Raw genomic sequence first — 14,489 nt, forward strand, 5'->3', positions numbered from 1 at the left:
TAACACTTCATTAAACTCCTTATTTTTTTTCCCCATTTCCTTTCTCTCGCCTCCCACAACATATTGATTATTGAACCAAAATAAGGATAATTAAAATATCTCCCCATTTTCCAAACCTCCCTCTGCTAAAATTCCTCTCATTCTTTTCACCGTTCTCAATCAAACAGGATTAAGAACACATGAGAGCAAAACAAAGAACAGGTAGTCAACGAGTGTCACGTGGTAGATTCCTGTTTCACCGGTTGATAGATAGATTGCCTGCAAATTCTACTTAATTGAGTATTCACCCTTCACTTCTCACACTTTTCTTTGTGCTGCAACACTCACCCAACTAACTCCCACACTGCTTGCACTTACCGGTCGTCGCTTTGAAGCATCCGCAAGACGATGAGCGAAGACGAAAAGTTAAGCAAAGGCGGAGATTTCTCCGGCCAACAATATCCCAGCGCGCCGCCTCAATATGGCACATTCTATCCTCCTCCTCCTCCGCCGGCACCACACCCGACGACTGGCTTCCCCGAACCTGTGCCTCCGCCGGGCTTCGTTCAGCCCCCTCCCCCTCCTCCTCAGTATTATGCTCAGGACTACCAAGCTGTTCCCGGTATGGTTAGCACTTTCATTCCCTGTGTTTCAAAATCAATGCGTGGCTGATGATTTTCTATTCGAACATTTTGATTTCTGCGAAAGCAAGATTTAAGATTTCTGAAATAATACTGATTATACTGATAGGTACATGGCTTTGGTTCGTCCTTGTTTGTGTTATGTTGTGCTGCACGCTTTAGTTTCTTCTCTGTGATTGATTGCTCAGAACAATAAAATTTTATATTTTGGCTTTATCTAATTTTATTAAAATAATCGTAAACCTGAGGCAGCTGGGATCGAGAAACTTGACAATTCGTGTAATGCACGAGAAAACTGTTTTTGTGTCTTATTCAGAACAAACACGAATCCACAGTTTTACGAGCTTCTTCTTCTTCTTCTTCTTCTTTTGGGTGAATTTGCAGACATATTATCATGTCAAATCCTTGAAAGTTTAGATTTTTATTTGCACACATCGAAGAAGAAATGTAACAGGAATCTCTCCCAAGGGTGTACTCAAGTGGGTACCACTCAATTTCTTATCTCTCGCCTTCTCTGGTTTAAATCAGTTGCTTCACTCGTTTTGTTGGATTAGTTAGAATGATTAGTGTTAATTACTTAATTGTTGATGATCCTAAAATCTATATAAAGGATATCATATTTCATTAGATGTTAGGGTTGGAAGTTAACAAAGGTTCTCACCTCATTGTTTTTACAGCAAAGTGGTTCTGGGGTTTATTTTTCAAGTGAAGGATTATATTGTAATATTCAATAATCATCATTAAAGAATGTGTTCATTTTCTTTTTCCCATTCAACTCTTTGTAATCTTAACACGTTTAACTTGATAAATTTAGCAAACTTACATGAGCATTATGTGGTTAATATTTATAATTAATTTCATAATCAATCAAATCTGAAGTTACTACGACCGCTCATTGCTGAATCTTACAGCAGATCATTGCTGAATCTTACAGCGTTATGTTGTTCTGATATTGCCCAAGCTATGTTCAGTCCTTCAACGTTAGACAGGAATTCTTAAAATGTGCGAACGGTCTATGGACATGCATTGGGAGAGACACATCACTCCATAATCCATTGTTCCCCTCACTACATTATGAAAATATGGTTTCAGGGTATCCCATTGTTGAAGGAAGACCGGCAAGGCCACGGCGTCTCCGTTGTTGTGGTCTTGGCTGTGGCTGGTGCCTGTAAGTAAATTCTCTGTCAAGTGTTTCATTCATATCTTTGGAGCTGCCTTCTGCTGTTTTCTCATTCAATTTTCTTACTGTTGTTAAATTTGATATATGTGTTAGAGATGATATGCTGATTGATTCCTGAGAATCTGTGGTGTGGTGTGAAGGTTTATATTAGGATTCTTCCTGGCTGCAATCCCATGGTATGCTGGGGCAGTGGTTCTGCTTTGTTCCAGAAGATACGGAATGGACAACAGAGAGAAACCTGGATTTCTTGCTTGTTTTGTTGCGGTGAGTCATTCTAATTCCTCCTTCCTCATGTGTTTGTTCAGAGAAATTAGTTTCTTTTGTCTGAAAATTGCTCCTGCTCTCATCAAATGATTATGATATTCAAGATTTTCATATAAATTATACAGTTAAATAAATTGTTTTTAGAAAAAAATTGAAGACACTGATAAATGTATTTAATTGAATGAACAATAATGAAGTGGTTTGTTATTTCTGTTTCAACCAAACGGTGATGAACTTGAGTTTTTATGGTTGAGTCAGTGTCACAGTAAGTAACTTACTCTTCGATCTTTTATATAAAGTGTTTTGAAATTTTTTTAAATAAATTAAGAAAATCTATATTGTTTTATTTGTTAAAAAATATTCGAATATTTGAATTATATCCTCATTAATTAAAAGGAACACCATGATGCCTTGTTCAAGTTACAGGAAAGCTATTCAAATCATAGGAATAAAGATGAAACATTGTTTAATATTTGGACTAGACAGCTTATAATTTAGATTAATTTTTATTTTTAAAGGAACTTCATACATACATACATATATCATCAACATATATATATATATATATATACAAATCTTGTAAAAGATCACTGATTGGTCATAATCTCTTTGATGCTATTGGTCAATTAACTTTGGTTAAATTTTAATTCTCTTCATTTATTGGTTTATTTTATTTGTCATGTATTTCATTATTAAATTTTAAATATAAAATTTAAGTTTTACGAGAGCAGTAACTCCATACATTTTAGCCTTTTCATTTATCTTGCATCTCTTAATATTCTTCAATCTCTATTTTTAAGAATTCATGTATCTTATTATTAAATTTTAAATATAAAATTCAAGTTTTACTGGAGCAGTAACTTCATTCGTTTCAGCTTTTTCATTTATCTCGCATCTCTCAGTATTCTCCAGTCTCTATCTTTAAGAATTCATGTATCTCATTATTAAATTTTAAATACAAAATTTAAGTTTTACGGGAGTAGTAAGTTCATCAGTTTCAACTTTTCCATTTATCTCATGTCTTTTAATATTCTCTTGTCTCTATCTTTAACAATTCATATATGTCGTTATTAAATTTTAAATATAAAATTAAAGTTTTATGGGAGCAGTAACTCTGTCCGTCTCAACTTTTTCATTTATCTCACATATCTCAATATTCTTTAGTTTCTATCTTTAAGAATTCATGTATCTCATTATTAAATTTTAATAACTTCATCTATCTCAGCTTTTTCATGGAATGCCAATGGTATGAGTTTGAGTATTTAAGGAAGTTTGTTGTACCTCTTGGCGAGTATCTTTGTTAGCACTTATATTGGATGATAGAAAATTCAATCTTTTCAAACTATATTTGTAATTTATTATATGTTTGAGAAACAAAGACAAAATGTATATGAACAAAATATTCAAGAAGAAGGAAAATGATTAAATAGAAGAATTTTCAAAAATTTAATAATATTAAATGTGTCGATATAAATAGTATTCAGGGTGTTTGTTTCAAATTTTTTAAATCCAACTTGTGCAATGCATGATAAACTTTCTAATTATTAATAAATCATGACCGATGTGGCTCATTGTGGATAATGATCATCATGTGGGTTTAACAAAAAACTATTGGGCTGGTTTTGCAGGCTGTGATCGCTACTATTGTTATTGTTATTGCTGTGACGAAGGGAACACATGTCTGGTAATTTTCGTCACTAAGGATGTGCTTTGTTAGTAAAGATGTGAAGGAAGCTAAGACCTTATCATGTGTGCCTCCACATTTATATGTTGTTTTCTTGGAAAACATGTTGTAAGAGATTTAACAAAAATTCAGATGCTACCTTAGTTTATTGCCAAATAAGGACTCATGTCATGGACGATGGAACCACGCACTTGGCTTACGATGTAGCAGGCCTAAAATATACACGATTAAATTAATGCTACTTGTAAATTCAATTATTAGAAACACGTTCTATGTGCCGGAATCCTGGCACATCCACATCAACAAAATCCGAGGCATGTAATTCCTTGTATTCCCCTACTGATAATATTTTTTAAACTATTTGTTTGTTTGGAGAAATATCCAATGCCTTTCTTTTTTAAAAAAGTTGGTCGACAAGAACATTGGACACTCACATGATACAAAAAAAAAAAATAATGATTAATAAATAAATAAATAAATAAATAAGTTGAGCGTAAGACCCGCTATACATCTCTCCCTCCTCCACGATTACATATTTACATGTAACATGATTTCAGATTTTTTTTTGGGGCTAAAACAAATTTTATTTGTCGAGGTAGCAAACAATGCTTTCTAACAAGTCGTAAATCACTGGACAAGGAAATTAATTTAAAGCTGAAGAAAGAGATGGGGAGAGAGAGAGAGCCACAAATCAATAATTTGTGTTTTGGTCAACCACAGCAATATAAAGATCAACCCAGTTCTGTTATAACAAGGTATACTTCCAGCCCCACCCTGTTCTCTTCCCGTGCAGCCATGGCAGCCCAGGTGAATTCCATTATTGCTGGTATGGTTATGGCTATGGTAGTGATCGTGATGGTGATTGCAAGAGTGGTGAATAGGGTGTGGCAGAGGCCTAAACGACTTGAGAGATGCCTCAGACGACAGAACCTCAACGGCAACTCGTACAGACTTGTGTTCGGAGACTTGAAGGAGATGGGTCGCATGATTGAACAAGCCAAATCTAAGCCCATCTCTATAGATGATGATATTGTTCCTCGTATCATTCCTTTTCATCATCAATTGTTTCAAAACTATGGTATGCCCCTTCCTATGTTGACAGTTGACCCTCACCCCTCATGATATATGCACTGTTCCTTATTGTTCATTGCATTAATTGGAAGTTTATATGCACAAGCCCCTCGGTGATGAACTAGTTAAACACATCCTAATGTTTTTCAATGATATATAGCTTGACTCCAACATAATAGAATATTAATAACTGTCAAGTAAGAACTCGTTTTGGTGGTTTTGTCTCTATTGATTTGTTTTATTGTAGGCATGAATTCCTTTATGTGGTTTGGTCCATATCCAATGGTGACAATTGCAAACCCTGAAGACATAAAGGAGGTTTTCAACAACATTTCTGTGTTTGAAAAGCCACCTAACAATCCACTGGGTAAACTTCTAATTACCGGCATATTAGACTACAATGGAGAAAAATGGAGTAAACACAGAAGAATTGTCAACCCTGCCTTTCATCTTGAGAAGTTGAAGGTACATTAGTTTCTTTCTATCCTGGCCTAATTAAGTGCCTTTTTCCAATGATTGAAAATTATGTCTCTGTGATCTTTTTTATTCAAAGCTTAACAAGAAGTTTGTGGCAGCTGATGTTACCAGCATTCTATGAGAGTTGTAATGAAATGGTAAAGAAATGGGTGAGATTGGTGAGTGAAAGTCAGAGAGACTATTGTGAGATAGATGTGTGGCCTTTCTTTCAAAGCATGACTGGTGATGCCATATCCCGAACTGCTTTTGGAAGCAGCTATGAAGAAGGTCAAAAGATATTCCAACTCCAATCTGAACAAGCTATTCTTACCATCAAAGTCCTTCAATCTGTTTATATCCCAGGTTGGAGGTAATTTGAGTTACATTTCTTATAATTTGAACTGTCTTCACCCTGCTAGTTTTACTTGAAATTCAAATTGAATAAAAACTATTGGGAAACTATAACTTTGGGTTCTTGTACTTTGCTTACGTTTTGCTATAGATTCTTGTCCCTAAATGAACAAAGTGTAGGGACATTGAAGGGATCTAGAATATCGAAAAACAAAAGTGTAAGCACCTAGAACATTGAGAAAAAAAATGTAAAGACCTATTGCAAAACACAAGTAAAGTGTATGAATCTAAAGTTATGTTTTTTTAAAAATGTTAGTATATTGATCACTTTCATTATGTCTAAATTGCGTTTGTATAGATTTGTGCCAACTAAGCTGAATCGGAGATTGAAAGAAATTGAGAAGGAAATACAAGCATTAGTGAGGGGAATCATTCAGAAAAGGGAAAAGGCTAGGGAAGCAGGAGAGGCCCCAAGTGATGATTTATTAGGTATACTTTTGGAATCCAATTGCAAAGAAATCAAAGACAAAGGCAACAAGAATAATGTGGGAATGAGCATTGAGGATGTCATCAAGGAATGTAAATTGTTCTACTTAGCAGGACAAGAGACAACCTCTGTACTCCTTAATTGGATGATTGTGTTACTTTGCAAGTATCCCAATTGGCAATCTCAAGCAAGAGAAGAAGTCTTTCAAGTATTCAGCACTCAAACACCTGATTATGATGGCTTAAATCGCCTTAAACTGGTATGATTATATGAATATGTTGTTTTATTATTTTTTATTGATTCCATGTTATTTAGAAGTATCATTATTATTTTTTTATTACACTTGATTTTGTGTGTGTGATAGGTAAGTATGATATTATACGAGGTTCTTAGGCTATACCCTCCAACTCCTATGTTGACTAGGGCTGTGTCAAAGGATACAAGGCTTGGAAATATGAATTTACCAGCTGGAGCTCTAGTTGGGATTCCAGTAATTCTAGTGCAACGAGATCCTCAGTTGTGGGGGAAAGATGCAAAGGAGTTCAATCCACAAAGATTTTGTGAAGGAATCTCTAAAGCAACTAAGAGCCAAGGTTCATATGTTCCATTTGCTTGGGGTCCAAGGGTATGCCCTGGCCAAAATTTTGCTTTGCTTGAAGCAAAAATGGCTCTGTCCTTAATTCTCCAAAACTTTTCTTTTGAGCTTTCTCCATCTTATGCTCATGCCCCTTTCTCTATTTTGACCCTTCACCCTCAATATGGCACTCATATCATTTTGCGAAAACTCCAAAATTATTAGTTAAAGTTTCATCATAACACACTCTTGGAGGGAATTTTATGCATGTCTTGGTGTGTGAAAGAGTTGGTTGTTCATAAATCACAAGAATGTAATGTGATTCATTTAATGAACTCTATTTAGTAAGGTAAAGCTTCTTGTTGTTTATATTTCGATGTCATGACAATATGCATGTATATATATTTTTTGTAATGAATAAATAATCATCCTTATATTCCACAAAGTCATATGCTTATAGATATGGATGCCTCAATTAGTTTGTTCTTTGTTTTAATTTTTTTTTTGTATTTAGAAGAAAATCTTTTGTTTTTTGATTCATATTTACTAAAGAAGAAAAGGTTCTTCCAAAAGGGGATATGAGGGGAGGGATTGGGAGAGGAACTTGGTCAACATCTTGGTCCTCCTTTGCTCTTTATTTGCACACAAACAAGTCTCTTTAGAAGTTTGTAGATGGACATTGACAATGACTCATTTTTACAAGAGCAAATTCTCTAATTTTGTGAAGATTTTTTTAATTATTTTTTATAAACAAAAATTCTCTCTTTTTAAAAAAGATAAACTTATATAGTTAATGGATTTTCAACTTCAAAGAATTCATTCCCCAATTTTATCCAAAATTTCACCTTCCGTCCCCTTTATACAATTTCCAAATCTTTCCTTGCCTTAAAATACCATTTCTATACCTTCTTCACCTCAGAAATCATAGACTGCATTCAATTAGACTTAGTTAACACCAATAAAAAGAAAATTGGATGTTACAATGCACCCACTCCTCATCAAAATGAAAATCAAAATAAAAAAAATTAATAATAAATAGAGACAAATGCAAAGCACAAAGAACCAGAAGACGAACAAAATCATTTTAAAAATCAGCTGAGTAAGCCAATACAAACCCGTAACTATTTAAAAGATAAAATTGTTTTTACCATATTTCCACAGTAAACTCCCATGAAGGTTTCGGTCAAGGAACCAAAAAAAAAAAAAAAAAAAAAATCTCATGAAGGTGGTCTGCAAGACACGAAATTCATTTGAACGGCTCACGAGAAGAGCAGCTCATGAAGGATCCACAAAAAAAGAAAAAAAAAAAAAAGCAACGTGGAAAAGGCGGGGCCACAGAAAGCTTATTTTGACATTTTGTTATTCTAAAATTCCAATGTGTTTTGGCATTTCCTTCTTGATTTAGGACGAAGGAGGGAAACCAAAGTTATGAATAAATAGATAAGGTCACTAAATAATTTAAGAAATTGAAGAAAAATATTTACATGTATAAATAAATTATGATCATTGTGTGATGCAACAAGAAAAAATATATATTTACAAGAAGAGATAAATAAGGGAAAAATGTATTTATAAGTATTGGCCCAGAATGGTTGTTGGCCTCACCAGGTAAGTGCCAAAAACGGTTCATTTTTTAATCCAAACAAAAAAAAAAAGAATAATAATAAAAAGCCATTGAATGACAACCATCCAAAGGAAAATGAATAAAAAAAGGAAAAAACAAGGAAGAATAAATTAAAAAATACCTCTAAAACATGCAAATGACAAAGAAGTATCACAAAATGTGATAATTATTATGTAGTTCCTAGAGACTTGTCCAGCATATTTGTTTTTGACAAAAATTAACAAAAAAGTACTTGTAATTTGCTATCAAATTTTAGTCATCATATCCATTGTAATAGGAATTGGATGAGGCTTAAGGAGGTCATAGTTTCTCTTAAACACAGATCCTTTATTTGCTCCATCAGGTCCATTAGATTCGATCTTGTTTTCTGCCCAAACCACATAAGCGAATTCTTCACATTTGTTACAAGTTAAGTTTGGCGAATGGGAGAGAGAACACCATATATATTATTGTTCTTCACAAAACAATAAAAATCAAGCATGTCAAAAATGTGGAGTCTCAAATATAATAATAACGTTTTTAAGTTCTCTTACCTCAGTTCACATAGATATAAAGAAGCACAGAGATTTAAATAGAAGGTGTATGAAGAAGCACAGGGATTTAAATAAAAGGTGTTTTTAATTAATGATAATATAAAGTATAGAGTTGCACTGGTTACAACTTGAAAACTAGAAATAAATCTAAGCCTAAATTGGGAATATAAGGTAAATAATTTGGGGAAAGCTAATAAGGTCAATAATTTGGGAAAAGCTAATAACTCTGGTGTACTGTCTTTTTGGTGATGATCATGATGATGGTATAATGGTCTGCTTGAACACCTTTTATAAGTGTTCATCTTAAACTGTTGAGATGAAGAATCTGAAGCTTATTTGCGAAATATTAGTAACCATTTAGCACGGTTCTGTGAGATTCATGACACATCAGATAACGATGCCATGTCAACTTAACGGTCCTTAACATCTAGTCATTTCGAGCCCTAAGGATCACGTCGAGTACGTGCGTGGTGTGACTCTTCTTTTGAAAATGGACCAAGCTTTGTTTACATTTGAATATCGGGGTTGTTGTTTCATCTAACTTCCTCTTTATGATTTTGGGATGACATTTCGTTTTAGGCTCAAACAATTTTGACCTTACCATATGTTTGAATGATAAGGTTCGTTTGGAGGTTTTTAGCAACATTTCTATATTTGAAAAGCCTACTACAAGGATGAAAAATGGATGAAACACAGAAAACTTATCAACCCTAGCTTTCATTTGTGATAGTTAAAGGTATAATTTCTTACTTTCTTTGCCTTAATTCTCTTAAGCGTAATTTTCCTTTTTCTAATTGCTAACAATTATGTTTATATGAAATGTGTGATTCAAAGCTTAAGTTCGTGGCAGTTGATGTTACCAACATTCTATGAGAGTGTAACAAAATGGTAAAGAGATAGTTGAGACTAGTGAGTGAAAATGAAAGGGGCTGTTGCGAGGTAGATGTGTGGCCTTTCATTCAAAACATGACTGGTGAAGTTATTTCTTGAACTGCTTTTGGAAGTAGCTATGAAGAAGGACAACGAATATTCCTACTCAAATCTAAACAAGCTCCTCTTACCCTCAAGGTCCTTCGTTCTATTTATATTTCAGGATGAAGGTAACTAGTTTGAGAAAATTTAGTATTAAAATTCTTTACCAAAAAAGTTTATTATTATATTAAAGTCATATCTGTCTTAAAGTCTTAGTAAATTATTAGATATGGCGACAATGTTGACTGATTTACATTGTGTGTCAAGTGGGGTTTGCATGAATTGACTAAGCCTTTTGACTTAGTAAGTTATGTTAGCTCCTGCTGTACAAATACATTGAGGAGCATCAATGGTATAGCTTTGTATCCTTATCATAGCACCCTCCTTTTATTTTTAGACAGATGGAAGCTTTAATGGTCTTGCTGCAATAATGGAAAAGTTTTTTCTAACCCCTTAAGTATATACTCTTTTTGACAAACCTTCAAGATCTTTAGTTACAAAGAAGATTCCATATGGACAAAGACATAAAGCCTTCAATTTTTAGATTCTTTATCTCTTGTAACGCAACAAGCAATTGATTCCAAGATATATTATTATTCGAGACAACAGCACAATTTTTTTTTTAAGTCGTAAATCACTGGACAAAGAATTAATTTAAAGTTGAAGAAAGAGATGGGGAGAGAGAGCCACATCAATAATTGTGTCTTATTCAACCACAGCAACATAAAGATCAATGGGGTTCCTCTGTAGACATTAGACCTATCCAACTCTGTTCTCTTCTTGTGCAGTGACAGAAGCCCCACTGAATTCCATTATTGCTGGTATGCTTATAGTTGTGATGGTGACAGTGATAGGAAGAGTGGTGAATTGGGTGTGGCTGAGACCTAAGCAACTGGAGGGATGCCTCAGACGACAAAACCTTAGGGGAAACTCATACAGACTTGTGTCTGGAGATTTGAAGGATATAGGTCACATGGTTCAACAAGCCAAATCTAAGCCCATCTCTTTAGATGATGATATTGTTCCTCGTATCATTCATTTTCATCATCAATTGATTCAAAGCTATGGTATGCTTCCCTTCATATGTTGACAGCTGACCTCCCATTCTCACTTTTGTCTAATAATTAAGATAGTTTATTTCACTTTTCCCTTATCTCTAGGTGCCATATGCACTGATCCTCATTTTTTTCATTGCATGAATTGAAAGTTGATATGCACAAGTCCTCACTGCTGAACTAGTTAAACCCATCCTAAGAAGTTTCAATGATATATTGCTTGACTTCGAAAAAATAGAGTATTACTGTGTGCATCAAGTAAGAATTCATTTAGGTGGTTTTGAATCTCTATGGATTTATTTTATCGTAGGTATGTATCCCTTTATGTAGTTTGGTTCATATCCAATGGTGACAATTACAAGCCCCGAAGACTTAAAGGAGGTTTTCAGCAACATTTCTGTATTTGAAAAGCCACCTAACAATCCACTGGGTAAACTTCTAATTAGCAGACTATTAGACTTAAATGGAGAAAAATGGAGTTGACACAGAAGAATTATCAACATTGCTTTCCATCTCGAGAAGTTGAAGGTACATTTTCCTTCTATCTTGGCCTCGAGTACCATTTTCCAATGATTGAAAATTATGTTTGTGTCTTTGTGATTCAAAGCTTAACAATAAGTTTGTGGCAGCTGATATTACCAACATTCTCTAAGAGTTGTAATGAAATGGTAAAGAAATGGGTGAGATTGGTGAGTGAAAGTCAAAGGGACTATTGTGAGATAGACGTATGGCCCTTTTCTTTCAAAGCATGGCCAGTGATGTCATTTCTTGAACTACTTTTGGAAGCAGCTATGAAGAAGGCCAATAAATATTCCAACTCCAATCTGAACAAGCTCTTCTTACCATCATGGTGATTCGTTCTCTTTATATCCAAGGCCGAACAGATTTGTACTACTTTGAAATCCTAGTAGGTTTAATGTCCTACTTTGATTGCATCCTGCTCATGCATGTACAGATTTGTAACAGCTAAGCTGAACAGGGGATTGAAAGAAATTGAGAAAGAAATACAAGTGTTAGCGAGGGGGAATCACTCAAAAAATGTTGAAGGCCAAGGAAGCATGAGAGGCCCCAAGTGATGATCTATTTGGTATACTTTTGGGATCCAATTGTAGAGAAATCAAAGACAACGACAACAAAAAGAACATGGGAATGAGCATTGAGGATGCCATGAAGGAATGTAAATTGTTCTACTTAGCAGGACAAGACACAACCTCTGCTCTCCGTAAGTATCCCAATTGGCAATCTCAAGTAAAAGAAGAAGTCTTTTAAGTATTCGGCACTCAAGCACCTGACTATGATGACTTAAGTCGTCTCAAACTGGCAAGATTATATGGATACAAATAATAATATTGAACATATTATGTCAGAATAATAGTTAACATATTTATGTGCGAGCAATAGTTAAGCATGATACTGTACAAGGTTCTTAGGTTATAACCTCCAGCACCTATAGTCTACAGGGTCGTAACAAAGGATACAAGGCTTGGAAATCTGAGTCTACCACCTGGAACTTGAGATGGGATTCCAATAACTTTAGTGCAGTAGGATCCTCAATTGTGGGGAGAAGATGTGCATCTAAAGCAACCAAAAGCCAGGCCTCATATCTTCCATTTTCTTGGGGTCCAAAGATCTGCGCTGGCCAAAACTTTTCTTTGCTTGAGACTAAAATGATTCTATCCTTAATTCTTCAAAACTTCTTTTTTGAACTTTCTCCATCTTTTGCTCATGCTCATTTCTTGATTTTGATGCTTTGCTCAGTATGGCACCCACATCATGTTACGGAAGCTCTAGAATTATTAGTTAAAATGTTTATCATCTTACCATCCTGGAAGGAATATTATGAGGTGGGTATGTACACATTTAAGTCATGAAAATATGCATGTATACACACACACACACACACACACACACACACACACACTCTGTACTCATTGAATAGTTATCATACCATCCATATTGAACTATATACAGTGTTCTATGCTTCTAGATGGCTCAACTAGTACGTTTTGAATATGTAGACTAGAATGTCATATGTATATCTGACGAAAATTCAAAGGAGTAGGAAAAGTTCCTTCATATATATCTGATAAAAATTCAAAGTCATACATATCAGTAATCAAAGTATCCCTGCACTCTACTTAATAATAAAATTAAAAAAATTCAAATAATAATAATATAAAAAATTACGATTTTAATTTATTTTATAAGCAAAAAATATTTTTTCCGATGAGAAGGAGAAGAAATAACTATGAAGAAACAGAATGCATAAAAGCTAAACTAGAGAAATACTCAATAATTATTTTCTTCCAAAATACATTTTCATATATGAAAAAAAATCCTACAAACAAAATTAATATTTTAAAAGAATTACACAATCTTAACACGTACTTTTTATAATCACAAAAAAAATTTATTACATAAAATATTTCAATAAAACAGCCCTGGCCTCCCATTCGTAGGAAAAATTGGACCGCCAAGGCGACACGCTAGTTGACGCTATCTAAGTCATTTGTTTAAATCAACTGATTTATAATTGAAGTGGAAAATGGTGACAATTTGGCCAAAAACAAAACAAAAATGGCAAGACTTTTATAGTTAGTATTATATATGTAATATATTTTTAACCAATCAAATCAATTCATTTCTTGCTTCTAATTCAAAGTCGTGGCGTAATGTATATCCTGGGTTCCTGTAATGAAATAGATGAAATAAATAAAAAACAATTTTTTGGTCAAAAATGAAATCTCATTAAAACTGTCCGGTTTATCATTCAGAATTACATCACATCCCGAATATGATAAATTGAGAAGGCATTTTGTAAATACATGATTATCTTAAATATATTAACTATTTTTCAATTTTCAATACAAGTTTTTCCCATAAAGAAAATGGTGACAAGGGTGTAGGGGAGATTAATATTGGACCAAAACCAAAAATCAAATCAAATTTGTGTCATTTGATTCAATTTATTTAGTTTTTTTATTTGATTTAGCTTTCTTTTTAAATATTTTAGTTGATCAGTTTGATTCTATCAGTAAAATTTAAAATTGAATGGACTAAACTAACTAAAATATTATATATATAATTTATTAATTTATAAATTATATTTAGTATATTAATTACTTTATTTTATTTTATTCTTTTTACCTTTATACTTAAATAAAAGTAAACGTATAATTTGATAAGTTAAAATTCTAACCCTTCATTAAAATAAGTTACTATCAATTTATAAGCTCAATTTTATTTATAAGTTTTGTTTGTTTTAATAGAAAAAATAATAAAATTGGCTCAAGTTTGCGGAGCCCAACTTGAAGCCACAAACTGAATTAACTGATTGAACCGAATTGTCAAATTTAAATTTAGTTCTTGTTTTGGTTTCGTTCGATTCATACTTTTAGTATTGTTCGATTTATTAATTTTATATATTTTGGCATCAAAACGAATTGACTGATACTCACCCTATAAGGGTGGAGACTTGAGCGCAATGGCAATAAAAAGAAGAGAAAAAAAAAATTATATTTAAGTTTCACAAAAAAAGAATTTATTATAAAAATATTTTATAAAATTTTTAACATACCCTCAAATCTTAAATCATGTACATTTACAACTGGACAAATG

At 33.4% G+C, this 14,489-nt stretch overlaps 2 protein-coding genes and 1 long non-coding RNA gene across 4 annotated transcripts; all 3 read left to right on the plus strand.

The window, feature by feature from the left end:
• The first annotated feature begins 232 nt into the window (after nucleotides 1-232).
• Nucleotides 233-4,126, plus strand: LOC129316005 (60S ribosomal protein L18a-like protein). Its single transcript, XM_054960233.1, has 4 exons — nucleotides 233-601; nucleotides 1,713-1,788; nucleotides 1,941-2,064; nucleotides 3,693-4,126. Exons 1-4 carry the CDS (start codon nucleotides 388-390, stop codon nucleotides 3,750-3,752), a joined length of 474 nt encoding a protein of 157 aa, XP_054816208.1. The 5' UTR covers nucleotides 233-387; the 3' UTR covers nucleotides 3,753-4,126.
• A 270-nt stretch (nucleotides 4,127-4,396) lies between these two features.
• Nucleotides 4,397-7,132, plus strand: LOC129315281 (cytochrome P450 CYP72A219-like). Of its 2 annotated transcripts, none has more exons than XM_054958877.1 (5): nucleotides 4,397-4,826; nucleotides 5,067-5,284; nucleotides 5,395-5,645; nucleotides 5,985-6,372; nucleotides 6,537-6,818. In XM_054958877.1, exons 1-5 carry the CDS (start codon nucleotides 4,415-4,417, stop codon nucleotides 6,675-6,677), a joined length of 1,410 nt encoding a protein of 469 aa, XP_054814852.1. In that variant the 5' UTR covers nucleotides 4,397-4,414; the 3' UTR covers nucleotides 6,678-6,818. The 2 variants fall into 2 exon arrangements, with proteins under 2 accessions (XP_054814852.1, XP_054814851.1); XM_054958876.1 differs by having other exon boundaries at nucleotides 4,404-4,826; nucleotides 6,478-7,132.
• A 4,175-nt stretch (nucleotides 7,133-11,307) lies between these two features.
• LOC129314880 (uncharacterized) lies at nucleotides 11,308-12,853 on the plus strand. Its single transcript, XR_008594310.1, has 2 exons — nucleotides 11,308-11,399; nucleotides 11,501-12,853. It is a non-coding gene; the product is annotated as an uncharacterized LOC129314880 (long non-coding RNA).
• The last annotated feature ends 1,636 nt before the right edge of the window (nucleotides 12,854-14,489 follow it).

The sequence above is a fragment of the Prosopis cineraria genome, unplaced genomic scaffold, assembly GCF_029017545.1.
Source record: "Prosopis cineraria cultivar Desert tree isolate PC_DT_omini unplaced genomic scaffold, ASM2901754v1 PC7, whole genome shotgun sequence".
Classification (NCBI taxonomy): Eukaryota; Viridiplantae; Streptophyta; class Magnoliopsida; order Fabales; family Fabaceae; genus Prosopis; species Prosopis cineraria.